The 19,907-nt window shown below is 41.7% G+C and overlaps 1 protein-coding gene across 4 annotated transcripts in view; it reads right to left on the minus strand.

Annotated features, from left to right (window-relative positions):
• Positions 1 to 19,907, minus strand: part of LOC123366815 (SLX4 interacting protein) — a 129,256-nt gene that overhangs the window by 23,410 nt on the left and 85,939 nt on the right. For all 4 annotated transcript variants that reach the window (XM_045010586.1, XM_045010587.1, XM_045010585.1 and 1 more), the window contains 2 exons: positions 11,541 to 11,618; positions 8,606 to 8,694 (listed from right to left, as the gene is read on the minus strand). In XM_045010586.1, coding sequence (XP_044866521.1) covers positions 8,606 to 8,694; positions 11,541 to 11,618 — 167 coding nt within the window. The remainder of the gene's footprint in view (positions 1 to 8,605; positions 8,695 to 11,540; positions 11,619 to 19,907) is intronic.

The raw sequence follows: 19,907 nt of genomic DNA on the forward strand, positions 1-19,907 counted from the left end.
ATATTTGCTGTGACAGATATAGCAATTGCATGCTATATCTTTTGGGACCATAAGAACAGCCATACTGGGTCAGACCAATGGTCCATCCTCCCCTGACAGTGGCTTCAGAGGGAATGAACAGAACAGATGGATTGATTGGTTCATATGAAAGGCTGATGTTACCTTCAGTAAAATTTTCTGTTCGGATGTAGCATGACTTTGTCTTTGAAGAATATTGTGTAGGGAGGATTGGCCATGAGCACCCGATCTCACTCACCCGTCTGGCAGAAGTAATAGTGACCAGAAAGGCCACTTTCATGGATAAATGTAGCAGGGAACAGGTGGCTAAGGATTTGAATGGCAGTCTGGTGAGGCATTTCAACACCAGATTGAGGTCTCAGACCGGGGTAGGTTGGCGAACTTCTGAGTAAATGTTCTGGAGACCCGTGAGGAAGTGTTTAGTAACTGGGTGCGTAAAGATCAAGTTGCCGTCAATCTCATGATGGAGTGCAGTAATGGCAGCAAGATGGACTTTGATCGAGCATGTTGCTAAACCTGATTGTTTCAGCTCCAGTAGGTATTCCAACACTAATGGTAATGGTGCTATGGAGGCCGAAGTGTTTTACTTGACACCCAGGAGGAGAATCTCTTCCATTTTTGAAAGTAAGTATTCCACATGGTCACTTTCCTGCTGTTTAGTAAAACATGTTTAATTTGTTCCGAGCAGGCTAGTTCGCCAGGATGGAACCATGTAGGAGCCACATTTGTAGGTGGAGTTTCTGCAGATTCAGGTGAAGAGTACGACCGTTGTTCTGAGACAGCAGGTCCGGACGACGAGGGAGAGTTCGAGGAGTGTATATCATCATGCACATCAGGTAAGGGGAAAATGCTTGTCTTGGCCATGTTGGGACTATAAGGATAACTTTGGCCTTGTCTGTTCGTATTTTGTATACCATATGCGATATTATTGGAATCGGTGGGAAAGAGTACATGAGTTATGTATCCCATGTGATGAGAAAGGCATCCCCGAGTGACCGGGGTCCCATCCCTGCTCTTGACCAGAACATTGCACATTTGCTGTTCGTTGGGGATGTGAACAAATCAATGGGGGGAGTGCTCCACCAGTGGAAGATGGAGAGCAAACTCTCCCATTCATTTCCAGTTCATGGTCTCGAGAGAAGTACCTGCTTAGCATGTCCACCATCGCGTTCTGACAGCTGGAAGGTAGAAGGCTGAAATGTTGTGGTGTACGCATCAGTTCCAGAGTTTCATGGCCTTGTCGAATGATGAAAAACATGCAGGCAATGTTGCCAGTCATGATGCGAATGGATTCGTTCTTTATGTGCGGTAGGAAGTGGAGGCATTGCGGACTGCGCATAGTTCTAATAGACTGATGTGTAACTGAGTCTCTGCAGGAGACCATTTGCCTTTAACCCTGCGCAGGTGCATATGGGCACCCCAGCCTATCAGTGAGGTGTCTGTTGTCATTACTATTGACGGGGGTTCCTGTTGGAACTGGATGCCCAGGCATACATTTTCTAATTTTGTCCACCAGTGTAGAGAGTCCAGGACACAGAGCAGTACAGTAAGTGATTTGTGAAGGCTGTGCTTGCTGGGTATGTATTCTGAGCTCAGCCAGTCCTGCAGACAGCGAATATGTAGTCTTACGTGTCGTACCACAAAAGTTGTGGTTCCAAGGGCCCTAGCAGTTGCAGGACAGTATGAGCTGGTATTTGGGGGCTGACTTTTACCTTTGAGATAAGGCTTGTCACAGTTGTGAATCTGTTCAGGAGCAGGGACGCCTTGGCTTCTACAGCATCGAGATGTGCCCCGATGAAGTCCAGTTGTTGGACAGGGATTAGAGTGGATTTTCATTCGTTTATCTGTAGTCCTAGATCCCTGAATAGTGTGATCATCGTCTGGACTGAGTCCAATGCTTCTTGTTGAGTTGGGCAATCGTCCAGGTAAGGGAAAATCGTTATTCCCTGTTTGCACAGATGTGCCGCTACTACTGCTAGGGTTTTGGAGAAAACTCTTGGTGCAGTGGATAGGCCAAACGGTAGTACTCTGTACTGGAAGTGTTTGTGTCCTACTGTGAAACGCAGGGATTTCCTGTGAGCGGGGTGTACAGTAATATGAAAATAAGCATCTTGGAGGTTAAGGAGTGAAAACCAGCCCTCCTTTTGCAGTGCTGGAAGTATCATGCCCAGTGCCACCATTTTGAACTTTTAAGTGCGTACGAACATGTTGAGTTTCCTGAGATCCAAGATACGTCTCCATCCCCCATTCTTCTTCTGTGTCAAGAAGAAGTGGGAGTAGACCCCCTTCCCCATGTATTGTGAAGGTTCCACGGAACCTAGTTGTAAAAGATGATCAACTTCTTGTTGTATCAGGTGCACATGAGAAGGATCCCTGAAGAGGGACGGGGAGTGGGATAGGGTAGGTGATTGGTAAAGGGGATGGTATATCCCGGTCGTATGATCTCTAACACCCATTGGTCCGTTATTATTGATGTCCAGATGTGGAAGAATGGGCGAAGGTGGTGTCAAAAGCATCGGGACAGATCGGGTGACAGCACTGCCTGGTGAAGGAGGTTGTCCAAACCCTTGACCATAACTGCCTGGTGAAGAATTTAGTTGGTGTGGTCGGTGCCGACTTGGTTTTCTCAACCAGTGCTGACTGTGATGTTGGTGCTGAGGGCAGAGGCATGGTGCCTGAGGAGACACTCAGCACCGGGTCCCTTATGGGTGAATTCGGTGCCATGGAGGAGGCATGTTGCCCTCTGTGCCTCGACTCCGTCTCCTTCACTTGGGACTCGACAGTACCGGAGGTGCCCGGATCATCATAGGTGCTCATCTGAGCATGTGTCAGCATCCGGGGTAGTGGCCTGGCAAGAGACCACCTATGTTTCCGTAGTGCTCTCTGCGGAGATGTCTGCACCCTCTTCCATGGCCCTTTAGAGAAAAGCATGTCTTCTGTCCCTGCACAGGGGGCCCAGAAAGGAGGTCTGTTGGTCTGGCTCTGGCTGGAGAGATTTCTCCATCAGAATCATTTTCAAGCGGAGATCTCAGTCATGCTGGGCTCTCGCTTTCAGATTACTGCAGTGGGCGCATTTTTGCAGGATATGCGTCTCCGCAAGATATCGGACACACAAAGAGCGTCCATCTGAAATGGGCATTGCTTTGTGGCAAGAGCCACATTGCTTAAAGGCTGGGGAGCCAGGCATCTCTGATGGTTAACTGACCCCAGTGCAGGGAGGGTAAACTGGGGAAGTAAACTTTTTTTTTCTTAAAACTATCACTAACTCTAACTGTAACTTTTAAAAGACTAACTATTTAAGCTGCTGTGTTTTTTAAAGGTTTGGCGAGAGTACAAACACTGCCCCAGAGCTCTGTCTTCAGCCGATGATGGTTGAGAAGGAACTGGGGGACTCGAGTCATGCATGTGCTAGACGCGGCACTGCAAGATGCCTGCTGTGCATGCATGACCCACGCGGACACTGGTTCCATAAATCTCCGACTGACGTCACCGGGATGCACTGACTCCTGAAGTGGAGCACTCAAAGGGACATCACTCGAAGAAGAAATAACAGTTTCATTTTGCATCCACTAGAGCTCCCAAATTCTTCAGTTCTGGGATAGCCCCACCATGAGGACTGCCTTGGGCTAGGGACCCCAGGGCCTCCATACACACACACACACACAGGCCAGCTGGCTCCCTGGGATGCAAGCTAGCCCAGAAGTCTGGAAGTTTGGGGTCCCTTGACTCTGAGCAGTCCACCTGGAGGGGCTGCCCCAGCGCCACAGACCTTGGGAGCTGGTCCCACAACACTCAAGCTCCTGGGTCCACATCAGGGAGCTTGGAAACTGTGGCTCGAGCTGAGATTCTCAGGTTTCCAGGCTCCTTGCTGTGAAGTCGGGATCTGAGCTCTTATTAGAGTCAGGCCTCCCAAGCCTATCAGGCTCCCAACTTCATGGCAGGGATCCTGGAAACCCTGGCATGACAAGGCTGGCCCAGAGCCACAGACTATGGAAGCTGGTCACTGGGCAGTCTACAAAGTGGAGCTCTCTCTCATCAGCTCCCAGAGCTAGTGGAAGGTGTGGAGGCAGAGAAGCTGGGCTCTGTGCCTCTCTGGGTCCCGTAGCTGCACCTCTCCAGCTCCCAGAGCTGCAGGGGAGGTTGAGTGCTCCTGCTTTCTGTCCCCAGAAAAGCTTTGTCAATTTCTCTTTGCTGCAAGTGAAATTGACAAGATGCTTCCAAGCAGGCAGCCAGAGAGCCCTCATTTCAATTTCCCCAACACAAAATCAAAATGTTTCAGCAAAACTGGTTTTTTTCTTGGAAAATTCTGGTTTTGCAAAAAAAAAAAAAAAAAGCATTTTGGGGGGTCAGATGAAAATGTTGTGACCAGCTCTAATAGTGATTGTAACGCTGCCCTACCACATCTGGCACCTGATCTTGTCGCCAACTCAAGGGCATGGGGTTTAACAAAAGTAAGGAGATTACACCATATTGCTGCCTTGCAGATCTCAGATATGAGGACGTTCTAAAAACTGCAGAGAAGGCAACCTGTGCTTTTGATGTTCGAAGGGAGAGGAATGCCAACCATATGATAAACAGATTGAAATAACATGGGGAAATCCAGAGACATATTCTCTGGGATGAAATAGCCCGCCCCTTAAAAGAGCTACTTATGGCAACAAAGAGATGAGGAGCCTGCCTAACGGGCTTTGTTCTATTAAGATAATACAACAAGGCACTAGAAACATCCAAGGGGTGAGGTTTCTTTTTCCCTGGAGAGGAATGGGGTATTTGGAAAGAAAATGAGAAGATTAACAGATTGATTTAAATGGAAGTCTGTGCAAGGTGGGTTAGCCAGAAGCGATTGTATAAGACCTCACAGGTCTAAAATCCAGGCCGGCGGAGCTATCACACAGTTAACATCTCCAGGCTGCCACTAAGGGGCAGCTGTAATCAGCCTGCGCTCCACTTCCCATGATTTGCTGTGGACAATGACTATGGGAAGTTCTGCCATAAGGGTTTGACAGGCAGCAGCCCCAGCACTCCTGATGGCTCCCTGCCTATATAAACCCAAGGGTCATTTCAGGAAGTATCCAGGCAACAGTGCGGATCTCTTGTAGCTGCCATGACCATTCCTGTTCTATGCTCTTGAGCTCCTGGCTTGACCTCGGCTTGTTTTGGACTTCATCTCCTAACTCGGACCCTGAAACCTCAGTTGGGCTCTGACTTTCAGTATTGACCCTGGCCTGGAACTGACTACAAACTCCTTAGCTACTCCTAGCCTCAGGTTTGCCCCTGCTTTGACCCTTGGCCCTCACTGCCCCTTGTTGGGATCCTGACAGCCTAGAGTTTGCTGACTTCTGGCTGATATAATGGTGATCAGAAAGGCCATCTTGAGAGTAAGGTGAGAGCATTCAGAGGGAGACTCAAAGAAGGGGCTCTATGACCCTTGTAAGAACAATACTGAGATCCCACATTGGAGGGAAGTGAGGGACGGCTGCATGTGCCCTTGGGTGGAGGGCACACTAGGACATGCACTGTGCAGGCTACAACTCAACAGACACTGCTACTCAAAGATTACAAATGAACACCTAGTGTGCGATCCACATGAACAGTATCCTCTATTCCCCAACCCAAAGGCACACACCTTATATCTACTAAAATTACCATACACGTGAGACCATACACCATAATCTTAACTCTGTTCCCACTTCCTTTAGTGAACTCCCTCCAACACACCTGCCCTTATTTCTCTCCCTGCCCTACAAACCTCAGGTTCCCCTCCCTGTCTTCCACATTCCCTGCATATACCCCAGGTTTCCTCTCTGTCCTCCATATTCCCCTCCCCCCTTTCTTCCCCCAAATACATACTTTCCCTCCTTTTCCCTTGTATTCCAAAGGCCTGAAAATTCACCTGCTCCTCATAGTTATTTCTTCCCCATGACAGCATAAGGGAACCTCTTCCCAGAGGACAACCTGGCTTCACCCTCGATAGGACAATAGGAGACAGTGGCCATCTCTGCTAAGTACAACTTAAAAACGTCCTCCTGCAGCAGGTATAAGGAAATGGTAGCCATCTTAAATGAGGGAAACCTATGGCCTCGTTCCCATTGAGAACAATGGGAGATAGATAGTAGCCATTTTTAACTTTGTTAGTTTCTCTGAAAAAGAAATGTGCCAGTCACTGAAGAATAAACTCTCAGTTATAAAGATTAAAAGTGAAAAATTACCCTTAAACCTAAAGATTTGTTTTCAAACACTGCCTGTTGCACTAGATCTCTTCAAGGTTCAGCTGCCTGACAATATTTGTTTTAAAGATACATGTCAACAATAAAATGTGAGAACCCCTGAACAACCCAGAGACAAATTTCAAACACTTCCTATTGAAAATTTTATTATACAAAACCAACCAAATACTACATAGGAAATTCAAAGGGCACAGAAAGTAACACTAGATGATGTTTTAAACTCCAAAGACCACCTATGTTTAGAGCAGGGGTCAGCAACCCTTGGCATGGAGCTCGCCAGGCTAAGCACCCTGGTGGGCTGGGCCGGTTTGTTTACCTGCCGTGTCCACAGGTTCAGCCAATCGCAGCTCCCACTGGCCATGGTTCACCGTCCTGGGCCAATGGGGGCGGTGGGAAGAGGCGGCCAGCACATCCCTCGGCCCGCGCCGCTTCCCACTGCCCCCATTGGCCCAGAATGGCGAACTGTGGCCAGTGGGAGCCGCGATCGGCCGAACCTGCGGATGCGGCAAGTAAACAAACCGGCCCGGCTCGCCAGGATGCTTACCCTGGCGAGCCACGTGCCAAAGGTTGCCGACCCCTGGTGTAGACAAAAACAGAAATGTACGCCCCATTTTAAGCTCAATTCAGAACATCTTAGCTATGGAGTCATAATAAGCACCTCCCTCACAGAACATGCCATAGAAGAGAATTGGGGGAGGGAGGGGCTTCTGCAGTCTAGTACAGAATCCAGGCATACTTCCTGTTAAACTTCATAGCAAGCACATTAGCACTACGATAGCACGTGCTGTACATTTCATATACATAGTGGGGCAGATCATAGCAGCCGACCCTGATGCTAGAACGGCACAAAGGATTCTGAAATCCCACTGACATAGCTACTGCTGCTCGTTGAGGTGGTTTTATTATGTTGACAGGAGAGCTCTCTGATTTAGGGTTTGATCCTGCAAAGAATTAGGCACCTGAATAACTTTACTCACATGAACAGCCCTATAGAACAGGCCCTTAAAATGTTACGTTCACTTTTTGAATAATTAGGGATTTGTACAGATGGATTCAAGTTTTAAGTTACACAATTTCAAATCAATACTGTAATATTTATGTGAAACAATCAAAATATTCTTGACAGCAGCACATTATTCAGTTGCCTTTCCTCTTCTAATAGGAATCATATGAAAGGGAAACTAAGAAGGGGAATTATTATTTGTTGCTTTTTGGAGAAATTAACTCTCTCAAATTGGAAGGAGAGTTTTACAAGAAACTTTAAAAAAGAAAAATATAATAATTCACTTCCCAATCACAGAGTGTGGTCGTTTGTTTGTTTGTTTGTTTGTTTGTCAAAATGCATGTTAAATAGTCCCATTTTAAGAAGTCTGAGTGGCTTTTAAAACACATGTTGTGAGAATAATAGTTTTTTGTTCTGGTTGGTAACAAAATATTTTCAAAAGCAGTTAACTAGATTTTCTTTTGAGCAAACTAAACATCTCTTTTTGCTGGATTACTTATCCTGTGGTGTTTATCAATCTCGGGACCAAGATAAGAAAGAATATAAAGCCCTCGTAGCTGATGTTAGAATGAAACTTTCCTGTTACAAAGAGCCTTAAATTAAATTTAATGTTTAAACTTAATATTTCCATTAATCACTCCTACAATACATGCACAGACCTTAATGTGTATTTATGACATTCACCATGAGTGCAAAAGAAACTGCCTGTTATAAAACAGGCCACCTGGGTCAATGTTAGCACTCATGAGACAACCAGTGGTTAACTGCAGTGTAAAATTCATAAGCTGTTGACCCTGATAGAGCCTTCTAGATGAAATATATAAGTAATAATTTTTACTGGTAATAAACAACCCAGCAATACCTTTTTTCCCCATAAATTTATTAGGGGAACATATTTTGTTCCAGCAGTGCCACCGCTGACCCTTATTAGTTGTCTTATAGGACAGAGATGCCAAAAAAATAGTGAAAACAAATAAAACAGAGGACCTTATAAATCTTAATATTTGGTAACACAAAAGGTTTCAAGGCCAAGTAGCCAGAAATGGACACCTAAAGTTAGGATTCTAAATAAGTGGCCTGACTTTCAAACGTGCTGAGCTTCTAGCAGTTCCTGCTATCTTCAGCGGGAGGTGTTGGGTGTTCAGCCCATTTGATAATCAGACCACTTAGGTGACAAAATATGCATTTAGGAGACTAACTGTAGGTTCCCATTTCTAACATCTTGGCCCAATTGTTTAGATGATCTTTTCCATCCCTAGAAAATATCAGATTAGCATTTGAATGACTAAGTCTACACAGAAACATGTCTCACCACTGAACAATAAATCAGACTATTCTAGTGCTCCTCCATACATACCAGTGCTCCATTTTCGCTTGTCCAAAGACTGGGATTAGATTCAAGTCTAGTGACACAAACCACAAATTTGTCTGGAAATACACGCAGCTCTGTGTAAAACAACAAACCCCCAAAAGATTACATGCATCTTTCAGTATATAATATAGCTTTTATAAGGGCAACGTATATGTGCACTACATTTTGTAAATCAAAGCAGCTGACATTTTAAAATGCACAATAATTTTTTTCTCCCACCTCACTTTTTGCAATTCCCCACTCTTTCCTTCCCCTTCACTTGTGGGTTTTTTTGTAGGTGAGGGGGTAAATCATTCAGTTATCAATAGGGCAGAGTAAGCTCAGTTCTCCAGAGAAAAGGCTAGGCTGCAAATTAGTCCACCTGAGCCCAGGACAAATATATCACATGGAACCCCCCTGGCAAGTCATTCAGCATGATTTCCTTTGTGCTAGTCTGATGAATCATCTTTTCATCTCAAAACCTTTAAATCATGTTTATAACATCAGTATAATGTATTGCATCAAAATTGGACATAACATGGCATATGGAAAACATCTTTCAAACTATCACTAAGGTGATTTTAAAGTGTTTAAACGATTTATTACTGTTTACCATTACGATCTCACATATCCTACTCCTAAAAACACAGTTCCCAGAGTTAACACATAACAACAAAACTTTGTAGTCATCTGAGATTACTAGAGGGAAGATGATTCAGTAATAACAATTCTGAACCACTGATCAGAATAGAGTACATCAGGCATCACTCAATTTAGTGACAAAAATACGAGAGCGAGAGAGAGAGAGAGAGAGAGAGAGAGAGAGAGAGAGAGAGAGAGTTCTGTTTTAGCAATCTGAGATTATTTCCACATATATTAAAATGACGTATTTTTATTTAGGATTTATATGTGAAATTGTCAGACTTTTATAACAATGGGCCAGAACATCCTGTCTTATGGGTGGGGAAAGAGGTAAGATAGGCAGGAAAACTATGAGGCTGACCACACAATTTCCCTCAGAACATCCCATCAAAGTGCAGCAAACAGGGGAAGAATATGGAGCTATCTGCATGGACAGCTACTTCTCCACTGTGCAACCATTTGCCAAGTCCTCCTACGGCTGCTAAGCAGGAGCCATGAAGGTAACTTTACAAGAGTTAATACTGTATTAATTACTACTAGATCTGTGGGTTGGTGTGGTGGCTTGTAGTCAGACCTGCTGTTCTTCTGGTCTCAGCCCTGCAGAGCTCCCAGCAGAAAGGCTCCAGAGGAAATAAGGAGTGGTGCTGGGATGGGGAGTGGGGGCAGTAATCCCCACCTTCTGCACAGGAAGGATAAGATGCATATGCAGAAGGGTTGCTCCTAGTCTCAGATATTAAGCATTCTGACAATGTGTTATTTCAGCTTTGACTGTAAAATGAACCAATGCAACCATGAGTTTCAATTGCAAAATACAGAATTCTACTTAAATGATAATCAATGTATTCTTGTTTGGTTGCAGTATTATACATGTATCCTGACTAAAAGAACTGTTGAGGCCAAAGTGTTTAGTAGCTCAGGAAATATACTTCTTAGAGTGCAGCAGCAGCTTTTATTAATAATAAAAATTATTATTAACGACAAAGAAAAAACAACAAATTTTGGCCGCTGTCTTTCAACAACCTGTGTGTGGGAGCAGGGGGATCTATTCATGTGGAGCTCATTACAGGATCCAGGGGCGGCTCTAGACATTTTGCCGCCCCAAGCACGGCAGGCAGCCTGCGGGAGGTCCGCCGAAGCCGTGGGACCAGCGGACCCGCCACAGGCATGCCACCGAAGGCAACCTGCCTGCCGCCCTCGCGGCGACCGGCAGAGCGCCCCCAGTGGCTTGCCACCCCAAGCATGCGCTTGGCGTGCTGATGCCTGGAGCCGCCCCTGACAGGATCGTGGCCTTAGAATTTTTTCTGATAGTACTGGTAGATCAAATACATTTTAGTTTGGCTGTTTTAACTGTTACATTTTGCCAGATAGTCTCTTGCTGGTTAACAAAACAAATCTGTCACCAGACTACAATATTTCATGTAAAATTCCAATAAAGCTTAGCTCCAAAACAAATAAAGTTTTGATGTAAAAGACATTATTACAATATAATCTAATATTCCAAAACAGCCATGAAAATGTACAGCTTTGCTGAAATACTTAAAATCAACACTCTAATCTCTGCACTCAGTATGCAGTTGGACAAAATTAGTAGTTATTTGAAACAGAAGAGACTTAAAAAATGTCCATAAACATAGTAAATAAAACCCTATAAAATGTAAGAGACATTACTAAGATTGTTATTCAAGCAGTTAAAAGATTTTAAGGCCGCTTAGCTGATTTACTTTATTTTTCTTTTAAATTCAAAAGATCAACATAAAGGGCAGTGATTGTTATGGTTCCTTTTCATTGTTGTTGGAGCAACAGGATTGATATCACTTCCTGACAGAGCATCTTGGCTTGGGAAAACATGAAGAAGAAGAAGAAGATCTGGCCCAATGACATCACCTATGTAGGGGTTTTACAGCAGTGGGCTCAATGAAAGCTTTTGCTTGCATACACGTGTACCATACAGTTGATGCTATAAGATATTCAAACAATAATGATGTGACTCATCGGAGTGCAACCTCTGGTTGATTCACCCCATGGAGACTCAGTAAAATGCTGAGCCTCATCACAAATATAAAATCTGGTATGAACGAGCTAATTATTCTGGAACAGGCAGTAAAGCAACTTTATAGTTAAATAAAACATACAAACAACAGTTTGGAAATATTTTTGATTAAAAAAAATCCCACAACAAAACATAACAGAAACTAATGAACTGAATCAAAATTCTAATAGAAACACTGTGTTTATGATCCTCTCCCTTCTCCCAATTGTGCTAAATGTTAAGTAACGGAATAAGAAACTGCCTGCTTACCGCGATACTGTTTCCCCACCACACAACGGAGATTGACCCATCTCTTTATGAAGTAGGCTGTAATGTGAAAATTGCCACCTGTAACATTAAACAGAGTGATGTAATAAGTGTAAGGGCATTCTGGTCTCACAGTATGCTACACATCTCCTACAAAGATCTCCTGATTGTTTGGGGAAAGGAAGGCATAGCTCTCACTTACAAAACGTGCGTCTCTCCAAAAGAAATATTTTTAATAAAAACTTCTTAGAGTCAAGAATAAACTAACTAACGTGCAGCAGAGTAAAAAAAAAAAAGCCACTGGATTTTAAAATTGATCAGTTATGCTATCCAATCACAGAAATTAATTTTAATTAATTCATTGCCCACAAAAGGTGCCAGATAAACAGCTCTAGAGACTAAGACCCTGTTCATTGTGACCCCGTTGCACCCGCACAATCAAGAAGACAGCTGAAAATTTTCTTAACGAATTGCTTTTTAGAGAAAGACCTTGGCTTGTGTAAAGTTTTAAAAAGTTTGGTACAGAGATGACAGCTATCAGCAGATTCTGAACGATGCTAATCATTTGCCAATCTCATTCAGTTCAACAAGATCAGGCTATATTTAATTCCAGCGATAAACACTATGGGGTGATCAAATTGTGCCCAGCCTCAGCATGGGTGCACCAGCAGGGACAAAGGAGCCTCGTTCCCAGCGGCTGACCACACTTAGAATCCTTGTGCTATAAAGGTTCTCAAGGCTAGAAAGATGATCTTGTGCACTGGATTGCAACTCCAGAAAAACTGGGTTCTATTCTATTCTCTGCTTTGCCATCAACTTCCTGCGGGATCTTGGGCAAGTCACTTAGTTTCTCTGTGCCTCAGTTCAGTCTGTAAAGTAGGGATAATAATTCTTCCCTACCTCACAGGGATGTTACAAGGTTAAACTCATTACTTTTTGCAAGGCACTCAGATACTTTGGTGACAAGTGCCACAGACAAGCTTATAAATAAATATTGCCATTCTCGACTCTAGAAAGAAGGCAAGGGAAGACGCAGGACCACATATCCCCATCACAATTCCAGCCAGGAGAGCTAACCAGGAGCAGACGGTCTGGATGTTGACCATAGCACACGGATGACAATGCAGCTTCATTCCCTTCTGCATGCTCCAGAGATTCCTACCTTGCACAGTGCCTCTGGGAGCAACCCCTGCAGTGGTGTTCCACCACACCATCCTTCATGCAATACCGTGCCTACTTACCATAATCAATCCCTAAATAATTTTTCCTTAGGAAGACAACTGACTACTTGACTCCCTTTAAAGATCGAGTCAAGATGTATCAAGTTAAGCCACCGTTTAAAAACAAGGAACACTTTGGATGCAGTCCATCACCTTTATTAGTTGCATATTTACAGCACATGATTAAAGAAAATTGTTATTAGCTATTTCCAGTTTGGCACCCACTATCCTTTTGACACACTGTCAGTGAGGTTAGCCAAATCAAAGACTACAAGACTTTGCGCTTTCTATAAACAAATTGTAATTGTGACAGTACAATGCCTTCCACTGTGATCTCAGTAACAGTGGAACAGAGAGATGTCCATAAAAACTAGAGCTGGCTAAACAACAAGAATTCTGTTTTGTGAAAAATTTCAAGGTTTCAAAGTTTGTTTTTGATCTGCATCAGAAACTAGACCTCTTGAAATTTTTCACAAAAAGCACTCAAGAGCGACCCTCTGCAACAGCCAATAGTCTGAATCTGCCCGATTCAGAGTAGGGACTTGAACCTGGGTCTCTTATTCCAGGTGAGTGCCCTAAACATTGGGCTATTGGCTCTTCTCGGGTACAATGGGGGGGTCTGTCTCTCTCTCTCTCTCTCTCTCACACACACACACACACACACACACACACACACACACACACACACACACACACACACACACACACACACACACACACACACACACACACACACACACACACACACACACACACACACACACACACACACACACACACACACACACACCGGATAAACCTGTCCAACAAAACTTTGGTCTAAACTGACACATTTCCACAAACAGTTTCCGTTTTGAGAATTGGTATTTTCAGATTAAAAATTCTCCCATCTAAAAAAATCTTGACCATCTCTAGTAAAAATACAAATTTACAAACCAGTCTCTAAAGGAGGGAAATGGGTAACTAAATGAGGAAATCCTCTCTGCCTGAATGTACCTCACAACACTGAACAAGCACTTTACTTCCATTGTATTTTTTTATTAAAACTTCAAACAAAAGGTGATCATTTTTTACATTTCCCACCTCACTCTAAAACACAGTGATTCATGCCTGAGATTCGTCTAAGAATGGGAGCGACATGTCTATCTGTTTAGTTTTCCTGCTGTTCTGGTGTCCTGTAAGAAGTAAGTCTTTAACCATATCTAACCAACTAACAACCTGAGCAGAGTTTCAAATTGATCTTAACGACCTTTGATTTACAATATGTCTGCTCCTGGGAGTAAGACAAACCCCCTCTCCCAGCTCGATGATAATTTCACTTCAGTTGCCCCTTGTTAGTGCATGATTTCAAGTTGACTTCTGTTGGTGACAGAGTCATACATGATATGTCCAAAATATTGTTAAATATGTCTCCTTAATTTCACCTCTTCATTGATTCTTCCCTTGTGGAACCTTTCTAGCAGCAGGAAAGATATATTGTCATGAGGCTCTAATGGAAGCTCAATTAAATGCCATTCTGCATTTAGTAGGGGATATCATGATATCATGTCAGTACAGCAGCTCTAGCAGCCAAAGTTTATCATTTAAATGATGAATGTGGTCTGCATCTGCTTGTATCAATTGGTACAATTGCTGCACCTCAGGAATAATTATTATCTTCACTCTTTCTTTTAGGAGGTGAAAAAATATTTACATGCAATGATTTAAAACTTGTGTTCATCAAACCCACCTAATAAATTGTTTTCTTCATAGTTGCATCTATATTTGAGTATTAAATGTACGATCATGCAATGAAAAGAAATTGCAATGTAGATATTGTGTAGTTGGTTCTAGCAATCAGTACACTTCTTTTAAGTGAATCTAATGTGTAAAAGCTACTGTTGACAGCTCTAGACACCGAAGTCCTCCATTTATCATGTTCATAACCCCTGTGGATAAGAGAGAAGGAACAGCATCAGCCATGGCTGATCAAGCTTTGCCACACTGCTTCTCGAGAGTGCATCAACCCAGAACTGGAAGAACTCTGACTAATAGTAAGAGAGAAGTTCAGTCTTCATACCCATCCACTCTTCGCTGAGAATGCTAGTAAGGGTGCCAGTTATTGCTAATTGTGGTGTGTGTTTTAAGATGTGGATATCCTCATGCTAGGAACTGGGGTGTAAATATATTTTAAAAGAACATTATATTCCATTTTTAACAAATATTCTGAAAAACCTCTTGCTAGTGCATTGTCTTTGGAACTTCTGTACTGCTCCATCCAGTAACATCAGTTTGTGTTAGCAAAACTACAGCTGTGCCAATGTCAGCTGATAATACAGCAGCGCTGCAATGCTACTAACACTACAGAGTTCTTTCTGCTCATTCCAAGGAAAAATATCTGCAAGTTAACTATTCTCTTACACAAGATCAAGAAATGAAGATACTACAGAAATGCCTTCTTCTTCCTATCTGAAGAGCCTGTGCACTCTGCAGCCTCCTACATGTTGGTTACCAACACAGAAATTGGAAAAATGTTTTCAAGTTTACAGTAAATAATGCAGAAATGAGACCTCTAGGGAGGAGGGGGGATATTCTGATTTTGAAACTGTACATCTAAGTCATCATATCAGAGTTCCAAAAACATTCACCGAGACACTGGAAACCAAAACATGACCGAATAAATGCAGTCCTAGCAAGGATGCAGTTTAGTTTAAGCAACAATGTGCTCCAGTGAGTAATGCATTTTAAGGGAGTGGTAATTTGCCCTGCCTGATATATTTCACAGTCCCAGGACACTGAGAGGAAATATCAGACACTGAGTTTATACTGTAAAACTATCCAGCAACACTTGTTTTCCAAAGGAATTACAGCCAAGTTGAGCTTCCAACAAGGCTGCCAAGAAGAGCCTGTGGTACAGTGTATAACAGTGGAAAGCCCTCTCCCACGGCTATTAGAGACCATTCATCTGGGAGCCTGGGAAAATGCCTATGAGCTGCTGAGTTATCTGGAATAGCCTGGCAGGTGTTCACTTCCCAGCAAAATCTGGCACCTGCATGGCTCTGTTACTGAATTCTGCAAAGTCTTCTCCAAAACCACAGACAGGCCTAAGAAGGCCTATTGCCGCCCCCCCCCCACCCCCAAATTTCATACCTGACACTCCTACATTTCTGATTATACAGCTTTTCTTGCTGTTTTCCAAAACATCTAATTTTTTCTCACGGCTCAGCCATTTAAAATTTCTGACATATTGTTTTGGATTAAAATTGCCCTTTAGAGTTGAAACTACGTGTGTAGTTTTACTTGAGTGAGCAATCTCACTGAAAATGACGAGACACAAAATGCTGTCAAAACCACAAAGTAAAAAAGATGAAAAAAAATTTTCCCCTATAATCTCTTCCGCTAATAGTTATCTTTGGGATTACTTGTAACAAAAGGCATGGAAAAGAGATAAGATAGAAGTATGGTTTCTAGATTTATGTTGTCTATTAATAACATTCCACTGAAACATGTGCAATCCATGCAATAGAGCTAATGAAAAACAAAATGAAACTGATTAGAAATGGACTAAAACCAAAGCTGTGACTGAACATTCTGTTTTCATTGTCCAGGCTGAATGAAGTGTCATAAATATGCTAAGAGCATAAACAGTGAACAGCAAATTACAATTAAATTATTTGATTATTAATAACACATTTGCTTTAAAAATGTATATATAAAATCATATATACATCATTTAAACTTGACACTGCATCCTTTAAACCAGAAGAACATTTCTTTTTCACTGAAACAGCTTAAAAGAGCCAAATGGATTTTTTCTAAAAATAAAAAAAACTGTGTTACAAAAGGACTTTCCCCAGGGAATGACCTTGCATTCCAAGTTCCAACCCAAGAAAAGGTTTAGGATTTAAATAATCTTAAAAAAAAACAAAACAAAAGAAACCACACACACACAACCAGGATTCATACTGGAAGTACTTAATCACAAATAGCAAGTTAGTTATGTATAATTTCCATACCAAGCCTACATTTCTGTGGGCATAATTTAGTGCCTGCAATGAAGAACACTCTATTTAGCACCTGTAATGCATGGGAAAGCATTAATCCAGCAGGTGGAAAACTGTGAATTCAAGTCATTGCCCCTCCCCACAAAAGACGATGACGTCTAATTTAGAAAATTAGGACCAACATATTTTTCATCTAAATAGCATGAGGGGAGGGGAGGGGAGGGGAGGGGAGGAGGGGAACCATAGATCTAAAGGAACTGGATAAAAATCTGTTCCAACACGCTTTTTTCTGGTGACAGGAATTTACAAAAATAGTGATTTAACACCAGTTTACGTGACATGATGACATATTAGGGATTAAAATATAAGACCCACCTGTTATAATGATGAAAAACTGAGAGGAGACCGTGTGTCGATTACAAAACTGTTCTAGCGCCTTAAATGCAAAGAAGGAAATACCCTTATGTTTACTGGCCACCATTATGAATTTCCAAACTGTTGTCAGTATTTGAATGGTTTCTTGCAACATGTGTTACTCTTTATGCTTAACAATCTAGCTCTGACACTCCAATTACCTTTCCTAGACCTGAAGAAGAGCTCCGTGGAGCTCGGCAGATTGTCTCTTTCACCAACAGAAGTCAGTCCAATAAACGATATTACCTCACCCACCTTGTTTCTGTCAGCATACAACTCAACTATATGACAAAGATACAACTCAACTGTATGAGGAAGCCCAAATTCCTTACCTGTGTATTCCAAATAATGGACCAGATCCTTAGCTGATGGAAATTGGAGTAACTCCGTTGACTTCAATGGAGCTACATCAATTCACACAAGGTAAGGATCTGGCCCAGCGTGAGTTGTCATACTATCCAAAAAGTGACTTTTTCCATTTCTCTTTACAATCTCATCTAAGGAGGGAAAACCGAGATGATATAGAAGAGAGGACGTAACCAATCCAGAAACTGGAAGTCTGAACAAGCCAAACAAATGTCAATATTACACCTGTTCAAAAAAAATACACTCGCTTTTTATGTAATTTATAATTTAAGTTGTTGATGTTTGTTTAATTGTTAAAATAGATTTCTAAACTGTGAGTTAGTGTTGTGAGCCTGACTTTGGTTTCCACAACAGAAGCTAAATACTTCTGTTAATTAAGAAGATAGTGAAAAAATATTCTGCAAATAAACATGAGATTGCCAACTTCCATCCTTTTTCCTCTAAAGCTAGATTTATCAATTTAAATCTCTTTGCCTTGCATGGATTTGTTTAGTGAATTAAAAAAACCCCAGACATTTCTTTCAAATTAATGTTCTAAATGATAAAATAAATTACATTTATTATTTGCCTTTATGACACTGCTGGAATTTACTAAATCCTATTAGTGTGTCCGCAAAGGATCCACAAATTGGGTTTTCACTTTTCAAGTGATGAAGAGCTTTGTCTACATTTGTATCGGTTTTACTAAATTTTAGTTATTTACTTTTTTCAATAAGTATTTTACAAATTAAGGCCTGGGTACTGCACGCATATATTTTTCTTTACACAAAGTCCCTTTGAGATCAATAAGAATGATATTCACAGTGTATAAAGTTAAGCACATGTGTAAGTCTTAGCAAGTGAGGCCCCTAAAATACAGACACATGGAAAGTCTGGCCCAATCCTGCAAACACAAACATACATAACTATACTCACATGAATAGTCCCATTAAAGCCAATGCAACTACTCATGTGAGTAAAGTTTGGAATGCCCATATATTTTTGCCGGGTCGGGTTCTTAGTCTAGCTCAGTCAACCTTTCAGTTAAGTACTGCAGCAAAATTTTCTAAGCACAGGAAAATAAAGGTTACCTGATGGGTAATGACAAAAATAAATTAGAAAAAGGATTTTTTTAAACCTAAAAGTGCCACATTTTCTCTCTACATCTGTCATATGGCAATGCAGTTTAGGAATAAGAGAATGCTAAGCAGAATATTGCTGTTTATCATAGTAATATCACAAATAAAAGATACTGCTGGTCTTGCAACCATATAAAGTGTGCCTGAAACCACCTCTTGTGACAATTAAAGTAACCACAGCCTCACCATTTAACAAGCATTTCTAAAAGAATTTTCGTCCTTGTAAATTTAATTTGCTCGGTTTGTTTTTTAGGGGACTGCTGCTGGTGATGGTTTGATGTCATTTTTACACTGGTGCTTTTAGGGACACACAGGGTTAAACATGTGTAAAATAAATTTTCTCAGTTTAAAGAGCACAAAACAACACATTTAGGAAACCAGACAGCTAGCGGGTCAAAACATTACACTTCCAGGTCAAGCTTCTGGTTGCAATTAAGTAAAATTCCTACAAGCATTTCTAGGGAAATCATATTTCTTGCAGGTTTTTTTAATCCTTGCTTTCTTGCTTACATTGTAACCATAGCATTTTCACTCTCTTTAGCAACATATAATACCTGTGTATCTGAAGAATTTCTATGAACCTGAAATTACATTTTAATCTAAAAATTAAACCCTCTCAATTTTTCCATCTGAGTCTCATTCATTTAAAGTTGAACTAATTTAAGAAAATTAGATGAATGTTTAAAGGGAAACTATTAAACTGAAATCTAGTTTATTTAAAAACAAGCATTAAAAACCTTTTCTCAGGAGCCACACCTCCCCCTTTTGACCTCCTGCAGTATCTGTGATTTCAGTCACATTTTTCTTATTTAAAAAAATGTTTTTCCTCTCCCTGGCAGCTGTGAGAAAGACTCACTCAAACAACAGTAGAAACTGACTGAGGACCCGATCCTGCACACACGTACGCACAGCTTAACTTTAAGCATTCAAGTAGTCCCCAGACTTTTACCGTAGTCCAGCGAGACTACTCAGATCCTTAAAATTAAACATGTGCGTAAGTGTTTGCAGGACTGGAGCTTAACTGACCTACTATACAGGAGAGAGAGTGAGTGTGTTGTCAAAAGTAAAAACAAAACTGTAAAAATAGAGAAATATGTTTTATCTAATTTATTTTTTAAATAGTAATCTAGGCGCTACCTGTACCAATAATAGATGCATTGTTTTTAGACTTAAGTATTACTTTCCAATTGATGGTGTCCTTTTAAAAGAAAAAGGGCTCTTTTAAAAAGTCCAAACAACTCTTTTTCCTTTTCCCTAGGCCATTATTTA

Source organism: Mauremys mutica, chromosome 3 (assembly GCF_020497125.1).
Source record: "Mauremys mutica isolate MM-2020 ecotype Southern chromosome 3, ASM2049712v1, whole genome shotgun sequence".
NCBI lineage: Eukaryota > Metazoa > Chordata > Testudines > Geoemydidae > Mauremys > Mauremys mutica.